Raw genomic sequence first — 25875 nt, 5'->3', positions numbered from 1 at the left:
CCCTTCCATCGTTGTCGCAATTTTCACTCCTTTCGCTCCCTGCCTCTCTGTTCTTCGCCTCGTCGCGGATATCCTGTGGCGTTGGGGATGTCGTTTCCTTATTCATTTGACTCTTTATCTGATATCATGATCACTGCGGTCGCAGGCCCATTTTCAATATGATACTAACCTTCACTGGCAGTCACCCTTCCACAGTCTTCTCTTGCTCCGCCTTCCATCCCCTCCACCACAGCCAGTGCCAATATCAACCCCAGCACAAGCCCAAGAGGGACAAAACGAAGCAGATCGACAGAGCAGTATAGCAATCAGCCTGCGGAAGGTGAAATGGAGGATGGTATGCTATCTTCTTCTTTTCTCGCATGCTGTCATGCCACACAACTTGATTTTTTTCATACCTAATTTGTGCAGTGCCAGATGATCATGGTCGTCGCAAGCGAGGGCGCCCACCTAAGACGCCAAAGGTCGCGTCAGCCACAAATCTCGTTGCTCTTCCACCGTCGCAGAGACCCAAACAATCCCCTTCCCAGTCACATAGTTCCATTCTCCCTCCTCAACCTATTCTACAACATACTACGGTCGCCCCACAGACATCCCCAACCCCCAAAACTACACCCACAAAGTCACTCATTAAGGCGCTTCCCACAGTTAGAGATCACACCACTGACCAGCTAGGGGAGGAGTGTGATGAATACATACCGAAGGAGTTTGATGAGAGTGGTGAGAAGAAGGTCGACGCGCTGGGATACCCACAGGACAAGCGCAAATACAAGTGCAGGACATTTTGTGTACCAAACCGCGGAAAGAAACTATTCATGTTGGCCACAGAATGTGCTAGAGTGCTAGGATATCGAGATTCTTATCTTCTATTTAACAAAAACAGATCACTCTACAAAATTATTGCGAGTCAAGCGGAGAAGGATTCCTTGATCCAGCAGGACATTTTGCCCTACTCCTATCGCTCTCGACAGATCGCGATTGTAACGGCGAGGTCCATGTTCCGTCAGTTTGGGAGCAGAGTGATTGTTGATGGACGACGTGTTCGGGACGACTACTGGGAAAGCAAGGCGCGAAAGCAGGGCTTCACTGAGGAAGATATGGCGGGTGAGAAACGACCTGGAGCGGCCAAGGCTAGAGATGCGGCGGCGGCGGCGGCGGCGGCGGCGGCGGAAGCTGCTAATGCTGGACTGATACCAAACTTGGGTCAGAGCGATATCATATACAGCAACGGCCCTCATATCGACGGCATGCCACCCGACATGCCTCCGCATCCGGCGAATTTGACACCGCTTCCCATGATACACTTGGCGCCAGCAGATGATCCACGGATGAGAGAGTTTAATAGCATACCTCGACCGAGACAAGAACCTACTGGGCAGCCATTCCACGACCGTACTCAACCTAGCAGTAGTGCAGAAATAATGAACCATGCTTCGCATACAGCTGATTTCAGCAAAATTTTAAATCAGCAACGAGGTTATCGTGCGAAAGGCTTGGATGAACACTGGAATAAACAACGAGACACCCCTGTCTCCAGTCAATCACCAGCCACTCAGGTAGACCCAACCCCAGGTGTTCCTCAACCACTACAATCACCGCAATTAACATCAAGTATGCTTGCTCCCAATCAGCACCCGAACGTCCTGGCTCATCCGCAAATGATGACTCCCCAACAATCCTATTCCCAGCCCGCTTATCAGCAAACTCCCATATCTCAATCCCCGCTGCGCGGAATGCCTCAAGGAATGCGCCCTGATCAGCTCCAGCATCGCTCGTCCACCATCTCCCTCACCTCTGCCAGCTCAAGTCAGGGTTCGCCATACTCGTACTCCCAGGGTCAACAGCTGTGGGGTCAACCACCGCCACAGCTACAACCATCTCCCCTCTCCACCTCCCATACACTCAGCATACCACAGTACACCCCACAAATTCATCCGCAACAGCAACAGCAACAATCTCCCTCACCCCACCTACAGAACACCCAACCCCGCCACCCTTCCCAGTCTCCGCGCCACCAGCATCGCCCTACACCCTCGCAGCTCCACTCACAGCCTCAACCACCATCCCAACAACAACAGCAGCAGCAACAACAACAACAACAACAACAACAACAGCAACAACAACAACAACAGCAACAGCAACAGCAACAGCAACAACAACAAAACCTTGCAGCCATGGGCTACCCGGGCGTCTCGACGGCACAAGCATATTCTAGCATGGCAGCCGCGCGCACCATGTACCCGTCGTCTCAAGGCCCCGCTGGCTCGCAGCAGTTTATGTCCGCCCCCCACCAGCAACCGTCAGTGCTGGGGATGGGCATGGGGACCAGCGCACCGTTGCCGGGATGGCCTAGTACGACGGCGGGAGGGCCGTTGCAGCCTGGTGGCCAGCAGCAGCCGGGGCAACCGCCCAGTGGATGGCCGTCGACGTATTAAGAAGGGAATTGTGAAGGGGTTCGTAAGGTGGAGTTGATGTTTGGTTTTGAAATGAATTTGGAATCCTCAGTTGGTCGCGTGATTACTTGCTCGTTTCTTCCATTTTTATATATTGCGGCTGGTTTCTTCTGTATTCTTCTTGTCTATTTATTTAACTTCCCTCCCCCCCCCCCCTTCTTTTTGCGTTTTGCCTTTCTTACCTAGTCCGCGGCTTATTTTTTATTTACACCTTTTCATAATACCCGTTTCTCACCTCAGAACGTTTATTTCCCAAAATTCTCCTTGGGGTTTGAAAATGATACCTCTTACGTGATAAAATGCTACCGAGTATAGATATCATCATGTAACCTAGCTTTTTTTTGTTCCTGTTCCGATTCCTTGTTCATGTACTGTTTGTTAAACCAATTTGCCATGCCCGCCTTTTATTATCTTTCCTACGAAACATGTAACACTTCCACTTTAATACTGTTATTTTACTCAACATCCCCTCTTCTTATTCCTTTTACAAAACATATTTTCTCCCCTTTTATCTCTAATCACCTTCTGTTGATTGGAAACCCCTCCTTGGGGCCCTTTACGTGCTATTAAAACTTTTCCCCTTTTGGCTCATGAAGTTGGCTTTTCTTTCTACATAAAAAATGTATAAGTTGTTTCCTTCTAACTCTACATGTGAACGCTATATCTTTGTGGCCTACATTGCTAAGTTACGATTGAAATTGCTACCATTTCTCTTTTTTCTCCCCTCTTTGCTTCCTTGATGAATATCTACTGGTATTAGTATATTACTTTAATTTTCTTTTTCTTTTTCTTTTTCTTTTTTTTTTTTTTGTGTGTGTGCTTGGTATATGATCTGTTCTGTTTTCCTTTTCTTTTGGATATATACATTTCCCTCCTTTCTTCTTGTTTCTTCTTATAACTTATAACAGTATCATTACCGGATACCTGCTCTACTGCTTTACTCAACAATATGAAATAATTGGATTGTCTTGAATGTTTTTCTTAATGAAAGGTTTTTTTAACATTTCACACATATTCTTATTTATATTAGCATTTGTTTGAAATATTTACTGTATTTTTTTTTCCCCCAGCAAAGTGAACAGGTATTGATAAGTGCATTTTGAAATGAGGTCGACCATACATAGAGCATGCATACTTATCTTTTTCCAATGAGATATATCCAGTCCGTAAAAGTCTTTGTTCTCATCCGGCAGAAGCTTTCTCCGGTCCGAAGAGCTCGATATGATTCAGCGCTCGCTGATACGGGGAGCCACAAGACAACTGAAAGAAGAAATCCACTTCAAGATCGCATACATAAACATACTTAGTTCTAATACTTATCAGTATATGAAACTGTAAATCAAAACATATCGTTGAGGTGAAACCTTATCAATAAATTAAGAATAGTTAATAACTAACTAATTATATTAGGCTTATTTTAAGCTTGTATAAGCTTGGAAGTGTAATTATCACATAGCAGGAGATAAATATCGGAGAAAAGCTGAAAACATGCAAAAAATTAAAATAACGTAAAATGGTTTTTAAGGAGGAAATAGGAAACAGCAGAAAAGAGCAATTAGAAATAGTGCGGGCGAAAAAGGAAATAAATGCAGGGAATTAAAAGGGGATAAAACTTAGAATCTGAGACAAGGCTTCAGGAAGATGAAGAGTAAGGTGAAACACTTTCGGGGAATAAACGGTAGGTGGCCATGATGGCACCATGACCAGGTTTAGTTCTTCGGGGGGGAAGTAACGAGATCGAGAGGCTCCGCTGGGACAACGGAGGGGAAAAAGAAGTTAAATGGCGTATATAAAAATATATGTGCATGATAAAATGGAGGAAGGAAAAGCATGGCAAGGTGACAAGATGAAAGAAGAAAAGTATATTGAGGCAAAAGGTCTCCCTCTCTTAAAAAAAAAAAAACCGTTTCAAATCAGCTAAAGTTGGGTATAGTTAAGATATATTTAAAAAAAAAATGAGCTAACAACAGATTTAGAACTAAGCAATATGAGGCTAAAGAGAGTTGAGGCAAAAGCTATTAGAATTATATATGGCATGCGTAATGGAAATCGTAAAGCGCTGACCAAACCAACGTTTGGCATGTGGGAAGGGGGATTGGGGGAAATAGAGAGAGCTGTCCATTCCTTGAACTTTGATAGCGAAGCTAACTTCTAGAGAGGAATCAAGCGTAGAAGTCATTTGGTGTGTGGTTGGAGAATGTATAGTTCATGGGCCGCTGTGGGGGGAGCTGCTGTGCCGCGCGCCTATGTGCTTCCTGCTGTTGTGGGAACTCCTGAATGAGAAATTCGGTTACTTTAAGGGGACCAGAGATAGACCCCTCGGAACATGATGGTGGGGTACTGCAGCTTTTAATAGTGCATTGCGGCGATGCACTTTGGCTTGCCATACCCTCGACGAAGGAAGGGTTTCCCGAATCCAAAGACTCTCCATAGGCAATGGGAGAAATGTGGGTTGGCTGGGGCATATGGATTGTTGGCGGCTGCATTTGGAAGGTCTCCGGGGACGACATCGAAGTAGCGCCATGCCAAAGGCTAGTGCTCATCGGATTGGTTGGAACAGAGAGAGTGTACTCCTGGAAAGTTGTAGATTGAGGAGCCGCAGCAGGCGTTGAAATACCCATCTGCTGATATTGTAACTGCGAGAGGACACTTAAACTTAGTGGTGTGGCAGGAGGGGATTCGAGATGTACCTGCATGGGTTGAGACATGGGAAAGAGCCTTGTGCAACCCATCTCGTCCGTTGGCGAAACGCAGTATTGATTGTCATTTGGGGTTGGCGGAAGAAGGGTTTGGAAGTCTTCCGGCGTTAACGGAGTAGGCGGAGCCAAAGTGGTTGTTACCAGGCCGGGTACTGCTGACATCATATCCGTCGCATTCGTCGGGTTGAAACGGTTAGCTTCCGAAAAACTTGTTATACCAAGAGGGGAGCGGCGGGCAGCGGCAGTTTTTCGAATCCCTGGATAGCGAGAATTGCGACTGGAGCTAAGGTTCTGGGTGGATTTTGCATGTCGAAGTACATGCCCAGCGCCCATACCCTGAATCATGGCGGTGGAAGACATTGAGGAAGGTACATATAAACGGGATATGGCGGAGGTACCGATAGCGGCCGGTCGAGGTCGTTTTCGTCGAGCAGCAAGATCAACTTCTTTCTCCGGATACCGCCAATTGGCGCAAGGTTCAACTTGGTGGTGGTGCAACTGGGCCAGGCTCAGCTGAGAACTGTTTTCGGGAGATACTTCAAGATCGTTATTTATTTCAGGGTGGAACGGAATATCTGTGAGGTCGGAATGCTCTGAAGAATAAGACCCTCGTCGTTGTTCACCAGGAAATAGCGGAGATTGAAGCCCATGAAACGGAAAGGGTTGAAAATCATCGCCTAGATCTTGAGCATCATGCTGCCTTCCCATCAAGTTCGGCACGCTGTGACATTCCCATCCATCGGGCTCGTGATTGAAATGGAAGGCGGGGAACTGGGGACTTTCGTGAATGCGGATCTCGAAGGGGTTGTCATTTGGGGTTAATTGCTGCCTATTCACATGAGTAAAATCAAAGCTGTTTCCCGCACTTTGCGGTGAAGCCAAAAAAAAAGAATTGCAATTGTCTTCGTGTCCATTCCATTCAGGGATGCCAGAGGTGGCTGCGCCAACAGCTTCATTCTTCAAACGAGGCTGAGAAGAATGATACATCGATTCTAAGGATTTGTTTGCACCGGCGTTATGCTCGGATTGGTTGAATTGGGCACTTGCAGACATATTTTCGTTCATTGCTTTCTCGAGTGACACGGCGCATTCAGACTGAGTCGTAGAAGTGTGTGGTGTGCTAGAGGGACTTGCAGATGACGAGCTGGGAAGTGGGTCCTGGGTAGGGGTTGAAGTCAATTCAGGACGTTCTGGTTGTGCTTCTAAGCCCCCTTCTTGCCGAGAGGTCTCGTTACTTTCCCCCTGTTCACCGTTCTCACTTGCTTGTGTTCTCTCAAATTCTTCTTGCCTTCTCTGTTGCTTTGCCTTCGCACGTCGGTTTTGAAACCAATTCTACAATCATACATAGTTAGTCAACCTTACAGTTCGCCACAACCAAGGAAACGGAAAGAAATGGGGTTATATATAGTTCCATACAGCAACTCTAGGCAGAGTGAGATTTGTTTGAGTGGCTAATTGACGCTTGACGTTGCTATTCGGTTTCGGATGGGTCTGAAACTGGGCCTCGAGCGTATCAACTTGTTCCTTTGTCAGTCGAGGACGTGATAGGTTCTCTGTGTACTCATATTCTTCAATACTGGCAGGCTTGGAGGGACAATATTCCACTATGTCAAATGGGTCATGAGAAAGTATAAAAGAATTCACATAATGGCCCAAATGAGGGTGCCCGATTAGGACTTCAAAGCCAACGGTTTGTTCGACGGGAATTGCTGGAGGCCCTCCGAGAGGAAAAGGGTGTGAGAGGTAGCTCATGATGCTCAATGGGTGAATGTAGAAACAGAGATTCGATGTGACCGCAGCTAATAGATGACAGAGGATCGGATTGCTGCACTGCAGGAAGCCGTGGAAGGAGGCCTATCTCATCGGAGGAGCGGGGAATGTTGATGGGGAGGTGGGTGGTATAGAGAATATGCCGTGATGGAGGGCTGTAGTGGTGCGGTGGACAGGAAATATATTGCTGATACAAAGGAGTGACAAGAGGTTGGATGTGAGACGTAGGGCTACGATGGTCGTGACATGCAGTGGGACTAGATTAAAGCAGTAAATGAGTGACAATGAAAAAATGTTAAAAGCAATGAATTAGGGATAGACAGAGAGACGAAGAAAAACAGAAATAAAAACTAATGAGCGTGGGCAAGAGAATGAGAAATGAAAGAATGAGAGGACATGAGAATAAGAGAGATGAAATGAGTGGGATTAGATGAAGAAAGGAAGAAGACGACGACGTTCGACGTTGAAAGTAAATAAAGGCGGAGAGGGTAAGGCCCAGTACGGTACAGTACGGTACCAGTACGGTACAAGGTCCGCATAGTTAATGTGTTATTGGCAGCCGGCTGGACAGTAACGGTTCTTGATTGGCATGGGCCCATCTGTATGGGCTATGTATGCGATCAGACCGTATGTAACAGTGCACGAGAAGGGACATTCCTCGGTGTGACAGGGTACTCCTGGGTCACAAATGCTTGTGTGCAACAGTGGCAGATAGGGAGGGTACCAGCCAGGTCAACTGACCAGGGCACATAGGTAATGCGGCTGTAACCCGTCGGATAGGTACTGTTTAGGACTGTATGGCTGGATGGATGCAGGTGTTTGTGGAATGTGATGGCGGTAAAACGTCGACAGATAAATTACAGCAGCCTCCACGCACGCAGAAAGTCTCCAGCCTGTCGATCAATGGGGCTCCATGCGCTCCTGTTACCTGTGACTTGAAGGTTGGACTGTTACAGGACGGAGGAGCAGCTGGTTCACCGTGGTTGAAGGTAGCCCGGGCTAGCTTCTCAAAGACTAGCACTATGCCCCACACGAGTCAACTAGCTAGCTGCCCAGGTACACTCTACGGCCGAGCGCTGCTTGCAAAGAACCCTGTTAAGAGACTGTTCTGCTTCCGTGTGTGGATACAGAGTAGATAAGGAATCTATGGATGAATATATCTCACCTGTTTCAGGGTCATCTGATAGGTCTGATGGTTGTCCAGCATGGTCCCCTGCGATGAAAGCCGCTACTGAATCTCGAATCGTGGGAGCCAGGTTTGTCGGAAACATCCTGCACGCTTTTTTGCCCAGATCGAATGCAGATATCTGAGTTCAAGGATGCTATTGGCTCTGAAGTATCCGCCCATCTTGAGACGGAGATGCGCAGGCACATATCCTGCACACGGGAAACGTTCCTTGTCTTTGGACATAGTCTGTCTGGCTTAGTCCCCCACGCAATGTTTAGATCGGCGGCTCATGAGAAAGGCCAAAATTACTTGATCTATAAGACTCTCCAGTTTGAGTGAAAGCGCTTCCCGGTTCCAACTTCCAAGAGGCTGCTGCCCAGCAAACCCAAAAGTTCATGTGACCCTCTAGGTTCTGGCTGCCCCTATTTCCCGGGAGCTTAGGCTGCGCATGATAATCCACCGTACCATGTCCTATACGGGGTAACTAATAGACTGGGAGCTTTTGGGCATCAGAGATTTGAAAGTTGACGCGGTATTCGTCATGCCAAAGCTCTGATTCTCTTACAACCAACGGTCCAACCTTAGCTAGGTATCAAGGAGTCAAAAGGACCAGAGGCGACAGAAGAGTGCTAGCACGAGGACAAATGGGTTTGAGCCGAGAGAGAGTATCAATTGACGTCAACGACAGCTTTTTCTCTTTTCTTTTACCTCCTCTTTTACTACTACTGGGTCTGGGTCCCAGGAGGTCGCGAGCTGTATCTTACCCGAAACTTCCAAGATCAACTTTGGGGTCCTTTTTCACTGGACCTTCCAGGCTCTCAATCAGGTTCAATTCCTGTTCGTATATCGACCCTGAACAAGAGACGCACCATAGAACTCATGATCGTAAAGAAGCCTTGAAAGGCCACCAAAAGAGCTTTCCCAAAAAATTTCTCCAAAACAATCTTCAGTTGACAGCTCGACGACACCAAGATAGCTATGTATGACAGCTCCGAAGATCTTCTTCATCTGTTGTCTTTTCTGCGACTCGCCAATTCTTTCCACATAGCGACTCCTGTGAACAGGGCATCCAACAGAGTCCCGTTCCTGCGTTAGATGCGTGTCATGCATCTGCAAGACGGGAAAATTGACCAAACCAAAAATCCGCGATCCGCCGCGTTCTACCGTTTCTTGGATTTTCCGTCCCAATTTGGAAACGGAACCAAAAAAAATAAAAGGGTGCCACTCCAATTCTGTCAGTTTTTGTCGTAATCCTGGTTCAAACTCCGTACACACCTTCGAATTTATGGCAGTTGGAAGTTGTATTGCATTTATCATTGGCTAGCTATTAGTTGTTCTTGATCCACCTCTCACCTCCCCAACCCGCCACCTTACGGGTCTACAAACCCGTTGAGATTCAAGGCTGGCTGAGGTCCCAAATGAGAGTTGCCCTGTCCCCTTCAATCAGAGACAGTCAATTGCCAGTTACGAAGCCTAATTTACCGCTATCCCTAATGTGGTTTGCCCCCTTCAGCAACAACCGCCCCACGGGCACCGATCCAATACGGGTGAAGCGGGGAAGTCAAGCCAGGGGTAATTTTTACTGGTGGATTTTCTCAGCATCCTCAGATGTGTGGACACCTCACCAAAACCATCCTGAGATCTTCAAGCGTAAAAAAAGGAAGAAAGGGAAAAATCAATCCAAATACCATGCACCAGCACATTCAAGCAGCCTCCCTCCAGATCTCAAAAAATTAAACACTACGAGCTTCAACATGGAGAGCTTTCTCCGACTGTGCAAGACCTGGTAACATCGATGGGACATGTAAAATTTCAGTTATCATGATTTGAAACATTCGGATTCCAGCCTGTCAAAGCGAAGCAATCCGGGCTCCAGACAGAACCTCAGAAGTACTTTCCACGCAATACAGTCATGCGCTGCAAATGATCCAACCCTGGAGAAAAAAACGAAGAATTTGGAAATGAACCGTGAGTCTTCTGGATCTGTACTCCTTTAAGGCATGGGTATACATAACGCCATCTGTCACACCGATTATTTTGAGTTAAAAGCATTTTCAGGGCATTGGGCAATTTCAAGCATCCAGCAAGTGAATATTCTCTCAAAAAATAATCATAACAATTCGTGACAATGGTGTGCGAGAAATATTTTCTCACGAGTCCTCCGTCTTGCCTGCCCCGGAATCTGAAGAATTGAACAGGAGTTTTACGTGGAACGTATGCAGGATGGTTGTGCACATTCACACGCGATCGCACTGGCATGTCCATCAGGAATCTTTTTGGCAAACAATCTCGTTGTGTGTCTCCTGTGTATTACTCTAGTGGTAGCTTGGAATTGGCGGACAACATCAGGATTCAGCATAATGCTGCAAGGGTCAGTCGGGGCATGAAAGACGCCACTATTATTTTTTGTTACGGGAGCTCCATAAACTTGATAGACTTAATAACAGTCCTTACTCTTCTTCAAACTGTTCAATGTCTTGCTCCCAAACACAGTTGTTGCTCGAAACGCTCTTCCTTTCTGGACGAATAATGATGATGGACTGTACAGCACATCCATATACCTTGACCGATGATCCCTTTCTACAACCGATATCCGGAGCCAGTAACAGCTCAAGATAGCCGACGAATTCTTCCAATCTCATCCCTCCGCTTTGGAAGTCCGGAAGATGACCTTCCGGGGTATCATTGGTTAGGGTTTTAATTACTGTACCAGAAATACCAATACGCACTCTATCCACAGCTTGTAACGGTCAAAACCACAAACCCTTGGAAGTTTTCTCGTTTTTTGCTTCATTTTTTTCTTTTCTTTGGCTTTAGCCTCATGGTGCGTGACGCCGGCGGGATCATTCGAAATCCACCACTTAGCTTCCAAGACATGGATTAGCTTTTGTCCTCTTGACTCTGACAAGGGCACCTTAGCAGCAGATCCTCCACGCCTCTTCAAAAGGAGCCAAAGCTACCAAAACTTGAGATAAACCTCGCGCCTAGTGGTTTTCTTTCTTACTAAATTATTCTTCTGAACGGCGAAAAGCCTATCTTGACTTAGTCCACTTGCCTGACGCGGAAGATGCACAGATGCAGGAAAATACAAATCCAATGATATAACTCGAGCGCCTTCATGCCATTCAAACTGCTGATGTTGAGAAAACGACAACTCGGTTTTAAACCAATTATTGAACTCGAGGCTCAACGGCTGCAATAATAGCTAGCATGGGATTATTCATACGAAATCTCTTTTGGGTTTTTCTTTTCGCTTCTTCCTGCTTTTCCAAACAACTAGTTTACATATATGGAGAATTATTAACAGGTATAAAGCTGCCCTTGGGGTTTACAATGGGGATTTATATGAAAAATTAAAGTAACAAAACAACAAGATGAAATAACGCGGAAAGAAAAGAATAAAACCTGTCACCTTCTGCCCACATCAGCTATTTTGGTTTGCATGATTTTTTTTTTTATCAAATCATACCGCATAAGTGCGGGAGGACGTGGCCAAACCCAAAAAATGGCATGAGGTCTATGCTATCCATTGTGCCACGCAGGCAGGCTGTGTCTGCCATCATATCCATGCCGTTCGACTTCTTGGGTTCTGTATGGCCTGTAAGGATATTGGATCTGGACGCGTTTAGCCACGCGGCAGATATGCTGACGACAACCCTTTTCAAAGTTAAAAACATTATACAGTTTAAAACTATATAATTCTGAAATTTCAGCTAACTTATGACGTGCGCGTTTTGTATGATTGGGGAGAATGCCGAACATTGAAACAGAAATACCTGATGAGGTTCACGCGTGTTCCGGACGACTACGAGTAAAGAGCAGTCCAAGGCGAGCTTCATTCCGCCCGTAAGAAATGGTCTCTTTGGCAACCTGACAAGGGAAGCCCATCGCCGATTTATACTTCTCCGTAGTAGGTCAGTCAATGACGATGTGTTGCTGCCAACGTCAAATGTTAATCCATACATGGGCATGGATGCACTTGTTCCTCATGTAAGACATCAGTTGAGTTTTGCCTTTTTTTTTTTTTTTTTTTGATCCATACCATCAGAAACAAATTCTATCAAAACCGTCTGCAGCATGCGAAAAGTCTTACCTACACAAACCTCGTTTCAATCTTCAGAAAGTCTCCTGTCTCTCAGCCAAGGGGAGAAAATTCATTTATCCCCAACCTGTCAAGCCTCCCCTGTCAGCATCTCTTGAAATTTTCAGCGTTTCAAGAGTAGTTGACAATGTCGATCGCAACCTGCTCAACCCGCACATTGCCGCTCCTTGCAAATCGTGGATCGTCCTTGTCCGACTCTTTAAACTAAGCGTCGACGTTCCCGGGGGGGGGCCCTAACCCCCTCTGGATTACATCTTCTTCCGACTCATTGGTGACCATCACACCGGGACAGTGGGCGAACTTTAGCCCGGACTTTGATACCAGAGATGGCAGTATGAATATTGTACATACTTTCTTATTATTGCTGAAAGTTCAACTGCCCAGAAATGGTTCATCTTTGAAACTGCTCCTGCGGCTTCAGTCTATCGGGTTTCTCTTCCTAGTGAACAATATGGTAAGGTGCAGACTGCCCCATCGCTGGGCACATGGGTTCCTCCTCTGCACTGCGCTCCACGTTTGACAGCATATGAGGCCCCTTACCGTAGGGAAATAACTTCGAAGATAATAATATCATCGTTATTATCGTAACAAGCCTTGTTAGGAGCTCTTTTTCGTTGTCATCCGCACCTCGCAGAACACGTCAATAACGGCGTCATCCAGGGAACTCTATCCAGCTTATTTACAATAATAATAATAAGATGGCTGGACCAGCAGGTTTGACATAATCGATTTCATCCCACGCCCGGCGGCTTGCCTGAACTGTTCGCCTCAAACGTTGCTACGGGAGGTGCAAATGGGTAATAATAAACACGCATATATATATATATGAGAGATTGAAATTTCCAACCTCGCTAACCCATGCAAGCCGTCATCCCTCCCTGGTCCCACGACTCACCCTCTGACCCTCGTGGACAAAAACTCAAATTTAGAACAGATTACTTCCCGAGAGCACAGGTCCAATTGCGTCCATGGCTCTATCCCTGCACTGTTAGCATGGGCAAGGGTAATTTTGCATCCCGGACCCGTTGGAGTTGTTTAGGTACATCTCGATATTGCAGGAATGTAGCAGATATTAATATCGACTTACATGGATAAATTTTCCTGACCTAATCTCGATCACCGGTCAATTCCTTCGTTTCATGGCATGGCTTCCTGGTTGATGAAGGGTAAGGCCCTTGTCGCATTACATGGCGACCCTCTGCATTACACTTCTGAGACTTGACTGCGTGGGGGCTCCCTTTGTGCATCATCGTCGCTAGTCAATCGAAGAGCCTTCCCTGGTTTTTCCGTTAATATGTCGGACACCTGAGCAAAGCCAGCACCTGGAATCAGAAGACCGCAATAGTAGCGCAGCCTTTTCACGCTTTCATTTGCAAATTCCTCTTAGAACCAAACAGGGGATTGATGATTTTGTTGCAATAGGAGTTTGTAAATGACTGATATTATTGCCCCATAGTTTTCGCATAGGCAATAACGTTTTACAAATTGTTGTGGAAGAAGGGGACTGGACTTGCTGTCAACAGAGGAACTGAGGTGTATGGGTTCAGCTTTAGGTTCCTTCAAATGCAGAATTATGTTGGATTGAATTTGGTCCCTTCCCCATTTTCCAGTCCATTTCCTCCTTTTGTTTTTTAAGAAAAAATATGAATGGTTGAGCTTGAAAGCATGCATTCATAGGGCTCAGTGCTTCGTACATCTGGGAACCTAGGTAATTAATTGTCCGCCGGAGTTGAGGAGTGGCGTCTAGGGAATGATGGTCTGCTGAACGTTGAGTTAGATTCTTTGCAAAAAATTGAATATATTTCGTTTCCCCTGAGGTCCGCTCTTACACCTCCGAACACTGGGGAAAGGATCACTGCAGTTGATGATGACCCCGAATTGTGCAGGCCAGTGAGGTTTCTCCACCTGTAACGCCGCAAATATGGAGGCTTTCTATAAGGGATTTTGGCCTGCTGACCTAGAGATGTCTTTGGGTCACCCCTCGTTCCAATTTCTATGTCGATGATGTATGATCTGGCATTGTAGAGCAGTGTCGAGAGACGTTATCCTTTGTGGGAAATCATTCGTGAATTACGCATTGTCGAGGTAGTATAACCAATGTCTTTCATTTGATATTTAATCGCCAGCTGCTTCCAAAAATGCTGCAACTTTTAGAATCAAGAACCGGAAATTGTGTCGCAGTTAGTTTTCTAATTTTCGACCCGAAGGAACACTGTATCGTTTAGTTCCAGATACAAATGTCGGCCGGCAATAACCCGGTGCGAATTCAACGGAGATGGATACATAGCACGGCAGGACACCCGAGAATGAGAACGTGATTGAAGCTTGCATAGATTCAAGGGATGAAAGGATAGAAGTCAGATGTAACAGCAGCAACGGCATTTGGTATTTGCAACCGGTCTGTCTATCTCTTAAGGTCTTCCGTCTCGTGTGATCGACCAAAATTATTTGTGCTCCTATGGAGTCTGGAAATGACTGCGTGGGTAAGATGGAATAGGGGGAAAGAAGAAACAACAGTGAGGAACAGCAGCATTGGAAGAATGTGGTATACCGTCTAGTCCCCAATTGCTGCGGGAGCCCGAGAACTGCATGATGACCAATGCCATAGATTGGTGGAGTTAACTGAAAATTAAAAGTAAAAAGGAGATATAGCCCCTTGTGCGTCCAAGATGGAAACAATACCATGTGGAGACACAATTACATATTTCAAATCTGACCATCCACACCACGAGACATCAGTCCATCCTCCTTCTATGCAGCATCCATCCTCTTTCTGGAAAAGGAAAATAGACACGAAGGCTACATTTCCTCATGCCAGTCGAGAGGGAAAGGAGATTACTGCAAAGCATTTGAGATCTCAATCACCACCTTTCCATTGAAGCCCTTTAGTGTAACACTTCGCAGATCCTGAACGATCCAATCTGCCCCAGCCTCTTTCAGCTCATCAACTTTATGGGTCGTCGTCAGTGCCAGAACCTTGAATCCTGCCGCTTTACCAGCCCTGATACCCGAAGCTGCATCTTCAATCACCAGCATTTCGGCTCCGTCTCCTAGACCAAGGCGCGAGCGGCCCATCAGGTAACATCGCGGGTCTGGTTTGCCTACTTCCACGTCCTCAGCGACAACCATGTACTTGGGTAGTGAGAGTTTCATGACGTCCAGCCACCCAGTGATGAGCGCCCTGGTTCCTGAAGTAACCACAGCCCAGGGGGCGTTGGCATCGTCTAAATCTTTCAGAAGCTTTCGTGCGCCTGGTGTTTCCACAGCATTTTTGCCGAAGTCTTTAGGAATCTGGCCTTCAATGTAACTAACGTCTGGATAATACATTTTGTCAGGAAAGATATAGGGTTAGGTGTGTGGTGGTGGTCTGCTGAGTCTCCTATCTCTTATTTCCTACTTACATTCCCAGTTGGCTTTATGTGGAGCAATGATTTTCAGGACATCTATACTTCTTCGCCCGTGGGATGTCTTTAGAATCGTTTCGGGGTCTAAGTTCAATTCGGAACCTAATCTATATTTGTTCATACTTAGCACGGAAGAACTCCTTCAAACCCCCCCTTGATCCTGAGGCCATAGGAGAACACTTTTCCCGCCATCCACATGTATCTACAGTATATCCAGAATATACGTAAATATATATATATATATGGGTTGAAGCGGTGATACGACAGTGATATCAACAGAATGTACGGAGAACGAACCTGTGCCAATGCTTGACGATTGCTAGATAAGCCAAGCCACCAAGCTTCAGTAAACTGGACAAAAACAAGTTTCACTCTGCCTCAAATTAAAGGAATAAGGAGAAGCTAACCTTCCGTCGAGTCTACAATGGTCCCATCAAAATCAAAAAGGAGACCATCAAACGAAAAGGCTTGCGTTGGCGCCGAGAATGACTCTAGGGTGGAGGAACCCATATTGAAAACTAAACAGCCTTCCGCAAATATACTATTAAAAGAAAAAAGAAGAGGGTTCTATGAAGACGAAAAACTTAAATTGGCTATCGTACAATATCCTCAGATCTATTTTTTCCCGCCCTTATCCTTTTTTTTCTCTGAATGTTACAGTTGTTTGCTGAATTCAACCCCGCATTTTGATGTTGCTTCTGCTTAGTCAGAATTCGATTTTAGGATTTCGGATAAACAATTACCCAAGATGCAGTCCTGGCATTGGAATGTCTTGGCGCGGGTTTTGCTCCACTCGCACAAAAATTATGTTTGATAAGTCGGAGTCTAATAGGAGATGAAGAGGTTGAAGAGCTAAAGAACTGGAGGAGAGAAGGCAGTATTTACGTTCTTCCTCTTCTTCCTTCATTAACAATATTTTCTTGCGTCCGAGCCTAGTCTTGGAGGCAGAGGCTTTTCAAGATGGTGAAGCTCGGTATGTCAGGTCACTCGCTTTGTTGTGCTCAGGAGTCGCATCTAAAGCTGACTCTATTGTTAATATAGGCAAACAATCCAAGCGCACGCCAGTGCGCCTGCGCCATAAGATTGAGAAGGCGAGCGCAGCAAAGCAAAGGAAAGCAAGAAAATTGGCAAAAAAAGTATGTTGTATACACATATAACACATATACTTAGGGTCTGCGTATAAATGCAATTTACTAATCCTTCTTGTCCCGATTATTAATTAGAATCCTGAATGGCGATCTAAATTGAAGAAGGATCCCGGAATTCCCAATTTGTTTCCCTACAAAGATAGAATCCTTTACGAGATTGAAGAGAAAAAGCGCTTGAGGGAAGAGGAAAATCGACGGATAAGGGAGGAAACGAGGAAGGCTCGCCAGGGAGACATGGAAGATTTGCCAGATGTGCAGTTAGAGGATGATGATGAAGTCGTTTTGGGCGGGGGTGATGACTTGACAGACGATGATATGGAAGAGGGCGTCGATGAGTCAAATCCTATGGCTGCATTGCTGGCTTCAGCTCGGGCGCGAGCGGCGGAGTATGAAGGCCAAGAAGTTGATGAGATGGATGAGGATGAGATGGACGACGACGATGAGGATGAGGATGAGGATGAGGGTGGAGGTGCTGTTTCGGGTGTCTCTATGGATACCACGTTTGAGGAGTCAGCGCAGAAGGAGACTTCCAGACGGGCGTTCGACAAAGCATTTAAACAAGTTGTCTCTGCGGCGGATGTTGTAATATACGTCCTTGATGCTCGAGACCCAGAAGGCACAAGGTCGAAGGAAGTTGAAAGGGAGATTATGGCCGCAGATGGGGGATCTAAACGACTCATTTTGATCCTGAACAAGATCGATCTCGTCCCACCCCCTGTGTTGAAAGGCTGGATTCTCTACCTTCAGAGATACTTCCCTACACTGCCATTAAGAGCATCAACCGGTGCTCCGAATGCCCACAGTTTCGACCACAAGCAATTGACTGTGAAAGGCACATCGGAGACACTATTTAAGGCCTTGAAGTCTTATGCTCATAGCAAGCAACTGAAACGATCAATATCAGTTGGTGTCATTGGGTACCCTAACGTCGGCAAATCCTCCGTGATCAATGCACTTACCGCACGTCTGAATAAGGGTTCCTCCACGGCGTGTCCCGTGGGCGCAGAAGCCGGCGTTACTACCAGCCTCAGAGAAGTGAAGCTCGACAGCAAGCTGAAGCTCATCGACTCTCCGGGGATAGTGTTTCCGAACGCAGATAATGGAAAAAAGTCATCCAAGAAGATCAACGAGGAGGCCCGCCTTGTTCTCCTCAATGCCATCCCTCCCAAACAAATTTCAGATCCTGTCCCTGCCGTCAGACTTCTTCTTAACCGACTTTCCTCCAACCCTACCCTGTTCTCGAAATTGCTGGATGTCTACGGCATACCGCCGCATTTCCCCATCGATGGCGACAAGGTCAATGATTTTCTAATCCAAGTTGCTCGAAAACGGGGCCGGCTCGGTAAAGGTGGTGTCCCTAATATCAACAGTGCGGCAACCACCGTGATTACCGATTGGCGGAATGGGCGCATTCAGGGATGGGTCGATGCTCCTGTTATTCCAGGGACAACATCGTTACCCAGCGCAAGCGGAACCAGCGCGGCGAACGCAATGACGGGGACAGATACCAAGCAAATTGTCAAGGAGTGGGCAGAAGAATTTAAACTCGAGGGACTATGGGGTGATGGTACCTCACATGGCGATGAAATGTCTGTGGAGTAATTTTTGTTTTGCTTTCGTTTTCTGCTTCATCTCTGACGACTTGGAAGGATATTCAAAAAGGCGCATGTGTGTGGCATTTTTCAGTTACTTAGAGGGTCTCCAGGGATACAGCATTAATGATATTATTTACTGAGATACGACACTATGTACCTAGTTGCTTTACACAATTACTTTTAAGAGCTACTCGCTACAGCTTCCTTTCTTCTATGGCTACACTGAGGATGGGCCAATTATATATCACCTTTATCTTATTTCACAAAAAAGTTGAATTGACGTTGTAAATAATACAAAATATAAAAGGAGTAAATAGAACCATAACGTTTACTTTGTATTCCCACGTTCCTGAATTGTGTCTGTTTATTGTTGCTAACACATACTCTGCTCCACTTAGGTATGGATGATTCCGCAAAACAGAAGAAGTTCCGCCAGTTTGACTTTACAAACCCAACATCGCAACGGCAGCACAAAACATCGTATTATAAATTACATTTCCCACGCTCATCTCTCCCACTCTTTATTCGCTTTTCGCCCTCGAAAAGAAAAGGAGAAAGCACCCAAAAAATCGCGTTACTCTACCGTAAAACCAACCCAATCCCAACCCCTCACACACCCGAGAGTATAGTTCTTCGCGTCTTCCCGCCTCGCAGATTGCACATTTTTAAACGTGTATAACTTCTCTCGCGCGCCATTGAAACAGAAGAGAAGCACGACCCCCGTATTATTTGAGCCAATAACAGCGCAGAAGGAGATTCATATTTTCCTTAGCCTTTCCAACGAACTGTATACTTACAAAGCCCTCGCCGTCCACAACGATGCCGCGGAAATCCACGGTCTCCGCCGAGGGAGGCAGCCATGGTGAAGAACAAAATGCATTGGGGGAGGGTTCAAGAGCAACCGTGCCTAGATCGGATCCCATTGACACAGGCGTGAATGTTGAAGTGAGATACTATCTATATCTTTTTTCTGTCCGTCTTGCATCAATGTGTCATGTACGCATGTAGTTGTGCATTGACTTGAGGGGATTCATATAATGAGATATGAGAACGCCACTTCCCACATATATGCACTTTTCTTTACCTGTTGGAGTGTTGGAGATTCTTCTTTGAAGAACAATCTAATATGTAAATGTATGTCATCCATAGGACTACCTTCTACCGAGAACCCTTACACAGCGACTGGCCAAGGGTGTTTTGCCTCCAAATACTTCAATACAGAAAGATGCGCTGTTAGCAATTACCAAGGCAGCCACCGTATTCGTCTCATATCTCTCATCACAGTGAGTTCATATTGCTATCTACTTCCCATCTCCGATACAGGAATCTCAGACTTCGGTTCCTGTTCCCTCTCCCAATTTTCCCATATGCAGAAAAATTCCATTTACGGAACCCCCTCACTAACCCATCCACACTCTCCCCAGCGCAAACGAGGAAACCTCTAAGAAAACCGTAACCCCGCAAGACGTCTTCGCAGCCCTTTCCGAAATAGAGTTCGACGCCTTCATCCCACGCCTCCAGCGCGAACTTGCCGTTTACACCGAAGCCAACGCGCAGAAACGGACTGGGAAGAAGGACCGCAAGGCTGGCAGCGGTGCAGCAGGGGTGACTGCTGTTTCTGAAAGTGGGGAAGGAACAAAGAGTCCCGCTGCAGATGAGCATGGCGAGCAGGGTGGTGAACCGGATGCCAAACGGGTGAAGAGGAACGGAGAGAGGAGTGACGTTGCTGTTGGGAGAATGAGGATGGAGGGTGGTGGTGGGAGGGGGATGGAGAGTCAGGCTGCAGAGTATGATGGTGATGAGACCGAGGAGATGGAGGAGGAGGATGGGCCTGATGAGGAGGAGGTGTTGGATGATGAGGAGGAGGAAGAGGAAGAGGAGGAAGAGGAGGCTACGCAGCATAGTGGGCGGGACGAGGATGAAGTGGACATTTATGATGATGGGAGCGATACGGCTAGGAGGAGGGGAGGGATGCATCCAGACCTGGATTCGGGGCTTGAAAGTGATAGTGATGGGCTGTGACTTGGGTATGAAGAGGAGGACTGCGTTATTTTCTTGTTTTTTCTTTTTCTTTTTCTTTTTCTTTTTTTTTTTTTTTCCTTCTCCGTATTCGGAAGTTCGGTTTTTGCTCTTGCTATTGTTCTTCAATCCCCCACCTTCTCAGGGGTGGAGTTTTACGCTGTATTCTTATTATCAAACTTGGGCAGGAAATGTGGATAAAAGTGCATATGCGTGGCTAGAGAAATGAATGGTTTTGCTACATTCCCTCAGTGGTTTTATGTTTCTTATCATTAGTGTCATCATGATAATCAATTGACCTGTCACGCAATGCAAAATACAGGCTTTCAGTGAAGATCGGACCGTTTATCTGTGGAAGCAGAGTAAATGTTTGGCTCTGGCCTTGTCTCTTCATCCGCCTCTTAATGTGGACCAATGAAACTTGAACATTGATATGAAAGTCTCCTTATCACCATAGACTGCTATGGGTATAAGGGGGATGTAATTGTTGAATTGCCTGCCGTTGATGGGAAGGATGAACAGTTTGATCTGATCATTTGGCTCCTCCTGAACAAATTGAGGTCGATTGGAAAGCGAGGACGAAAAAAGTGTAAACTCCTGGGAAAATCAAACAAGGAATAAACAGGCGACTACGCCTCTAGAGGAGAGATAGTTGAATAGTCCGCATAGCCAAATATACATCAGTAAACAAATGAACATAAATATATTTGCGCATGTACCCTACCTACACACGACTTGGCCCAGGTTTGGTGAAACAAACTCCCTGCACACATTAACAACTGAACACCTGCAAACGAGAAAGAGAACAAGAAAAATCACACATGTAAAAGCAGCGAAGTAGACCAAAGAGACTCGAAAATGTAAATACAAATGCAGAAAAGAAGCCCTATGCGATTGGCTACTTGATATTACAGAGTATGTACTTGAAAAATAAAGAGGAACCGCCCCTGTTTCCCCTGTGTAAAGAGATAATGGAAGCTGTCCTCCGAACAAACATGAAACACAATTGAACTGACATAAAGAAAAGTAGGTGCAGGAGGAAACTTTTACCAGTTGGAGAATTTCTTTTCGAAGCAAAGAGAAAAGAATCTCTCAGATGAAATTTGAGGAACAAAGGAATAATGGGCGAGAAAAACAACTATTAACAAGCGATGTACAGAAACGCGCCATCCATCCATTCTTCCTATTATATTTCAATGCGACGGTAATGAAAATTAAACGTCAAGGCTGCCTAATCTCCCAGTCCAGGAGCAACCGCGAGAAAAGCCGTGGTAATATGTAGCGAGGGGGGTTAGTAGTAGCACCTAAAATTCTATCTGGGTATCATTGTTTCGTAGCCGACGGTAAGGACCAGCGGGAGGAGAAAGGAATATTTTTGGAATCCAGAGAACTTGAAAAAGAAATTAATAAAATAAAAAACCCATTCTCTTAGATATATTGAGGCCCACAGCAGGTGGTTTTCTTTTGCTACTCTTTGTGGATTAGTTTAACATCCTTTCAAGATCAGGTGGGAGCGTGCCAGATGGGGAAATCGTGGCCTTGTCCTTCCATGGAGGAGAAGCGGAAATCTCTGGAAACATCGGACCATTATTACGGGCTGCACCAGGAGATATTGCAAGCATAGGCTTTGAGTGTTCACTTTCAATGGGGCTAATGGACTTCTTAATAGTGATGGTGGCTTTAGTCGATTTGCCAATGCGGAATTGTTGATCGATTTTCTTTGTCTGAGCAGGATTTGTCGTTCTGGCGTTCTTTGGAGGCCCGGCTTTGCTCGTAGGGGGATTCTTGCGTTTGCATCCTGGATTAATGTTATCCTTCCCGGATAACCACTGAGTCATGCTTTTCTTGGCCGGTTTGGCAACAAGGTTGATGGGAATTGGCGGTTTATCCTTGGGGTCGAATGCTTCATCCTGACTAGAAGATGGTGTGAGGATACCAGTGTTCTTCTGAGCCTTCTTGGGCGTATGAACGACAACGAAGAAGGGGCCCTGTTCCTGCTTAACCCGTTCCACGTCTGAGGCTGTGCACTCCTGGACAATATCATCGCTATCATCATCCCAGGGCTTCAAGTTGGCTTGTCGCGCAACTTCGTCGCAGTCGCCTTTGATGACTAGATCCCAGCAACTCTCAAAGTCCCTTCCGACTGGAACAGGTTCGTGATTTATCCACATGGTGATTCCATCTTTTCGTCCACGGACAACCTGGCACATTTCCTTGACGATTCGTCGAACTCCTGGGATCTTTAGAGTAGTGCCCACAACTATCAGGGCGTCAGGCCTGGCGCGTAAATCCGCTGTAACAACTGAACCAATAGCATCTTCATCAGGATTATGTTCGTTATAGAGAACTATCCTTGGTCTTAGCTTGCCAACGCCATGGCTTCTCTGGCCGGTGGTTGTGCGAAATTCGTCAGTCTCGCAACATTTTCGGCATAAGGGTGGATCAGGACCCTGGAAAAGTTCCGCTTCAAAATCAGACGTATGTCTGCATTTCTGACAGACCATCTTTTCAAGTCCGCCATGTAATTGAATTGTGCGAGGCCAAGGCGCTTTAACACTCAGTGGTACTTCGGTGGCCAGAGGGGGTAAAGACGTCTCAATGCCGTCCACGTTTTGTGTATATAATCGCATCAAGCGACCGTCCTTTGCGAGCCTAGCAAGTAGGTGATGAAAAGCTGTTGGCTTGGCAGAGGCTGCCATTCTAGATAGCGAGCGAACCATGTCGTGGAATGAAGAAGTCATTGAATTATCCCGATATACAGAAGCATCAAACAACTGCTTCCCAGAGGCCTTCAGCTTGTGATCCTTTTTAAGTGTCTTGAATAGGCCATGAGAAGAGCGAAAGTCAGGGACTGTGGTTGTTTCGCGTCAGCAATGAATATAAAAACTCAATCGGAAATATACGCACTGCCGGCAGAGACTGAAATTCCCGCTCCAGCAATCACGACAATTTTGCGTTTTTTCTGGAGAGCTTTTAGTAGAAGCCCTAGCTCAGTGGTCTGACTCGCAGAGCAATCTTGGGTGAGCAGGGACAAATCGAGGTGTTTTGTTATTCGTGGCTTCGGTTCGACTTTCCTTCGCTCTTTGGTTGGAGGCGCGCAATGTTGTGTCAGGGCAGGGGGATCAGCCGACTTGGGCTCGAAATTTCCTTGGGAAGGCGGAGGAGTTGGGAGGAAGCCTGGAGGAGGGGATGGCGAAGTTGGAGGGGAACTGAGGTCGGAAGAATCCCCCCATGGATCGAAAGCACGCCCCATCGAGGGCGTGTCGACGTGTTGTGGTGGAAAGATACCGAGGGAATAAGGAGAGGAGAATGATGAGATCGCGAGGTAAGACCGGAGGCTAAATCATAGATATAAGACAGGCCGTCCCATGGGCACTGCATCGATGGCATTGATGGTGCTTGTGGGAGAAGAAAGAGAAGAAGAGAGAGGAGGAAGAGGGTTGAAGACGGGAGATGCTGAAGGTGGAGTTTCAGCGAGGGGAACTGGATCATGGGAAGAACAGCCAGCTGGGCGGGGACGCTAGTCCCGATTCTGCCACAGCCCAGGGCTTATTTTGACCAACAACAGAGACAAAACCAAAACAACAACAAAAGGGTTAATTCATCTGATGGGACGGGATAGGACGAGATGCAGTTATAGTGGAGAATGGGAAAAGCTGAGTAAGATGGTCTGTTTGACAGAAATCTAGTGAATGGCTTTATTCGCACCTTTTCCCCCAGGATATATCTTCTACAAGTTGATGAAGCCGCCAAACCAGGTTGGATAGTAAGCTTTATTGAGCTAATTACAGACGATAGTCTCTGATGGTGTTCTGGAGAAAATCCAATCTTCTTGTTTTGATGTTTTATCATCTGTAGGCTATTTTGTTCCACAATGAGCGAGGGAGTGGCGTGGGAAGGGGGAGAAATGAGTTCTGTTTTGAGTATTGTAAAATACAAGACGCGGCACCCCCAAACCCAAGGAAATTGCAAAATTAGAAACGCTGCATAATGTGGCTATCTATCTCCGTATTGCCATATAAGCATCCTCCTGGCAACTTAGTTGCTGGGTATATCCATTATTATCAAGTATTACGCACTTTGTCATAGCTTGTATTCCTGATAGTTGGATCTATTAAGTGTCAATAATTTTAATTTTTTTTAAATAATAATTCCAGCTTCAATGAAATATTAAAAGTTAGATATATAGTTATTTTTTACTCAATACAATATATTCAGAGTAATTTTTTTTAAAAATATGGATATCTTAGAATATATAAAATATATTTTATATAATTATAACTTTAAAATAAAATTTACTTACTTTATTATAATTTAATTTTTATTTAAGTATTAAATTATAACATAATTCTAATAATTATAACTATATTAGTTAAATATATTTAATAAATTTAACAACTTATAAGAAATTTTAATATATAATTATTTTTAATTAGTATAATATATCATGAATCTAATAATATTAGTATAATTTCATAATGAAAGTGTATAGTAAATACTTTTATTATTTATTAAAATCAGATCAAATATAATTATAAATATTTTATAGATATATAGTAAATATAAATACTTTAATTATTCTTAAAAATATATTTAATGTTGAGATAAAAATTTAAAATTAAATTTTGAACATAATTTTTTAAAATTTGATTTAAAAAATTTTATATCATTTAATATAAAAGTATTGAAGTTATTAAATAATTTATACTATTTGTAAAATATAGTTATATTTTGCAAAGAGCTTTGTAAGATCTAATAACTAGTTTCTATTAAAGTTATGTTTCATTAAATTGATGTTGAAACTTAATAATAATAAAAAGTCTATCTTTTATCAAAAACCTTGAACAGCATAAAATTAGTACTTCAAACATTTTTCAATTGACACTTTTATAACATCAATCATCAATCAATGGAAATCATAGTATTCTTGCATCCAAGATGTTGTTATCAGTGTGTGAATGCGAAGTCAGGATTGTCCGAGGAGCTCCCTAGCTGAATATGGTTTAGTGTTGTGTTTCCATGGTTGTCCAGGATACAGGAAACTTAAATCGCGATGGTTGATAACGTAATCCACCACCGAGCGGCGGATTCTCTCCGAAAAGCAAATAACATAATCCATCACCGAGCGATAACAACACTGAGCGGATAGCTTCTCATCTCAAATCACCTGCATTCATCAAATCATTCAATATGTCCCTCAAATCAAAAGATTAAGCTTCTAATCAAGAAGGAAGGCTCTTAGCAGCCATTAATGCCTATAAAACTGGGCAAAATCTCATTCAAATATGCTGCTGCTAAATCATTTAATGTTTCTTATTCCAGCCTAGTCTATAGACTAGCTGGTCAAGCTTCTTACATGAATGTTCAATCAAACTGTCAAAACTGACCCCTACGGAAGAAGAATTTCTAGTCCAATGGATAATATTCATGGATGAGAGAGGTCAGCCTCCTTGAATTGAGATGTATGAAATATGATGGATTTACTACTTTTTACCTCAGTTGAATCTACTGTGAGAGAAA

General features: G+C 45.0%; 7 protein-coding genes across 7 annotated transcripts; 3 read left to right on the top strand and 4 right to left on the bottom strand.

The window, feature by feature from the left end:
• Positions 1-324: 324 nt before the first annotated feature.
• Positions 325-2432, top strand: PAAG_02896 (hypothetical protein; the record flags this gene model as incomplete). The annotated part of the gene is made up of 2 exons (XM_015844786.1): positions 325-334; positions 409-2432. 2 exons carry the CDS (start codon positions 325-327, stop codon positions 2430-2432), a joined length of 2034 nt encoding a protein of 677 aa, XP_015701864.1.
• Positions 2433-4612: 2180 nt separating this feature from the next.
• On the bottom strand, positions 4613-6901 carry PAAG_02895 (hypothetical protein; the record flags this gene model as incomplete). The annotated part of the gene is made up of 2 exons (XM_002795373.2): positions 4613-6481; positions 6566-6901. 2 exons carry the CDS (start codon positions 6899-6901, stop codon positions 4613-4615), a joined length of 2205 nt encoding a protein of 734 aa, XP_002795419.1.
• Positions 6902-10290: 3389 nt separating this feature from the next.
• Positions 10291-11764, bottom strand: PAAG_11569 (hypothetical protein; the record flags this gene model as incomplete). Its single annotated transcript, XM_015847197.1, has 3 exons — positions 10291-10450; positions 10542-10827; positions 11557-11764. 3 exons carry the CDS (start codon positions 11762-11764, stop codon positions 10291-10293), a joined length of 654 nt encoding a protein of 217 aa, XP_015703221.1.
• A 3260-nt stretch (positions 11765-15024) lies between these two features.
• PAAG_02894 ((DL)-glycerol-3-phosphatase) lies at positions 15025-16103 on the bottom strand (the record flags this gene model as incomplete). The annotated part of the gene is made up of 4 exons (XM_002795372.2): positions 15025-15503; positions 15591-15700; positions 15891-15912; positions 16001-16103. The coding sequence occupies 4 exons, from the start codon at positions 16101-16103 to the stop codon at positions 15025-15027; spliced, it is 714 nt and encodes a 237-aa protein (XP_002795418.1).
• A 450-nt stretch (positions 16104-16553) lies between these two features.
• PAAG_02893 (GTPase Grn1) lies at positions 16554-18343 on the top strand (the record flags this gene model as incomplete). Its single annotated transcript, XM_002795371.2, has 3 exons — positions 16554-16566; positions 16635-16729; positions 16817-18343. 3 exons carry the CDS (start codon positions 16554-16556, stop codon positions 18341-18343), a joined length of 1635 nt encoding a protein of 544 aa, XP_002795417.1.
• An 812-nt stretch (positions 18344-19155) lies between these two features.
• Positions 19156-20358, top strand: PAAG_02892 (hypothetical protein; the record flags this gene model as incomplete). Its single annotated transcript, XM_002795370.1, has 3 exons — positions 19156-19281; positions 19486-19619; positions 19761-20358. The coding sequence occupies 3 exons, from the start codon at positions 19156-19158 to the stop codon at positions 20356-20358; spliced, it is 858 nt and encodes a 285-aa protein (XP_002795416.1).
• Positions 20359-21836: 1478 nt separating this feature from the next.
• On the bottom strand, positions 21837-23608 carry PAAG_02891 (Sir2 family histone deacetylase Hst4; the record flags this gene model as incomplete). Its single annotated transcript, XM_002795369.2, has 2 exons — positions 21837-23206; positions 23263-23608. The coding sequence occupies 2 exons, from the start codon at positions 23606-23608 to the stop codon at positions 21837-21839; spliced, it is 1716 nt and encodes a 571-aa protein (XP_002795415.1).
• Between the last annotated feature and the right edge of the window lie 2267 nt (positions 23609-25875).

This window comes from Paracoccidioides lutzii (assembly GCF_000150705.2).
Source record: "Paracoccidioides lutzii Pb01 unplaced genomic scaffold supercont2.6, whole genome shotgun sequence".
Classification (NCBI taxonomy): domain Eukaryota; kingdom Fungi; phylum Ascomycota; class Eurotiomycetes; order Onygenales; family Ajellomycetaceae; genus Paracoccidioides; species Paracoccidioides lutzii.
The sequence above is the reverse complement of the archived record's forward strand: the minus strand, read 5'-3'. Positions and strand labels throughout refer to the sequence as shown.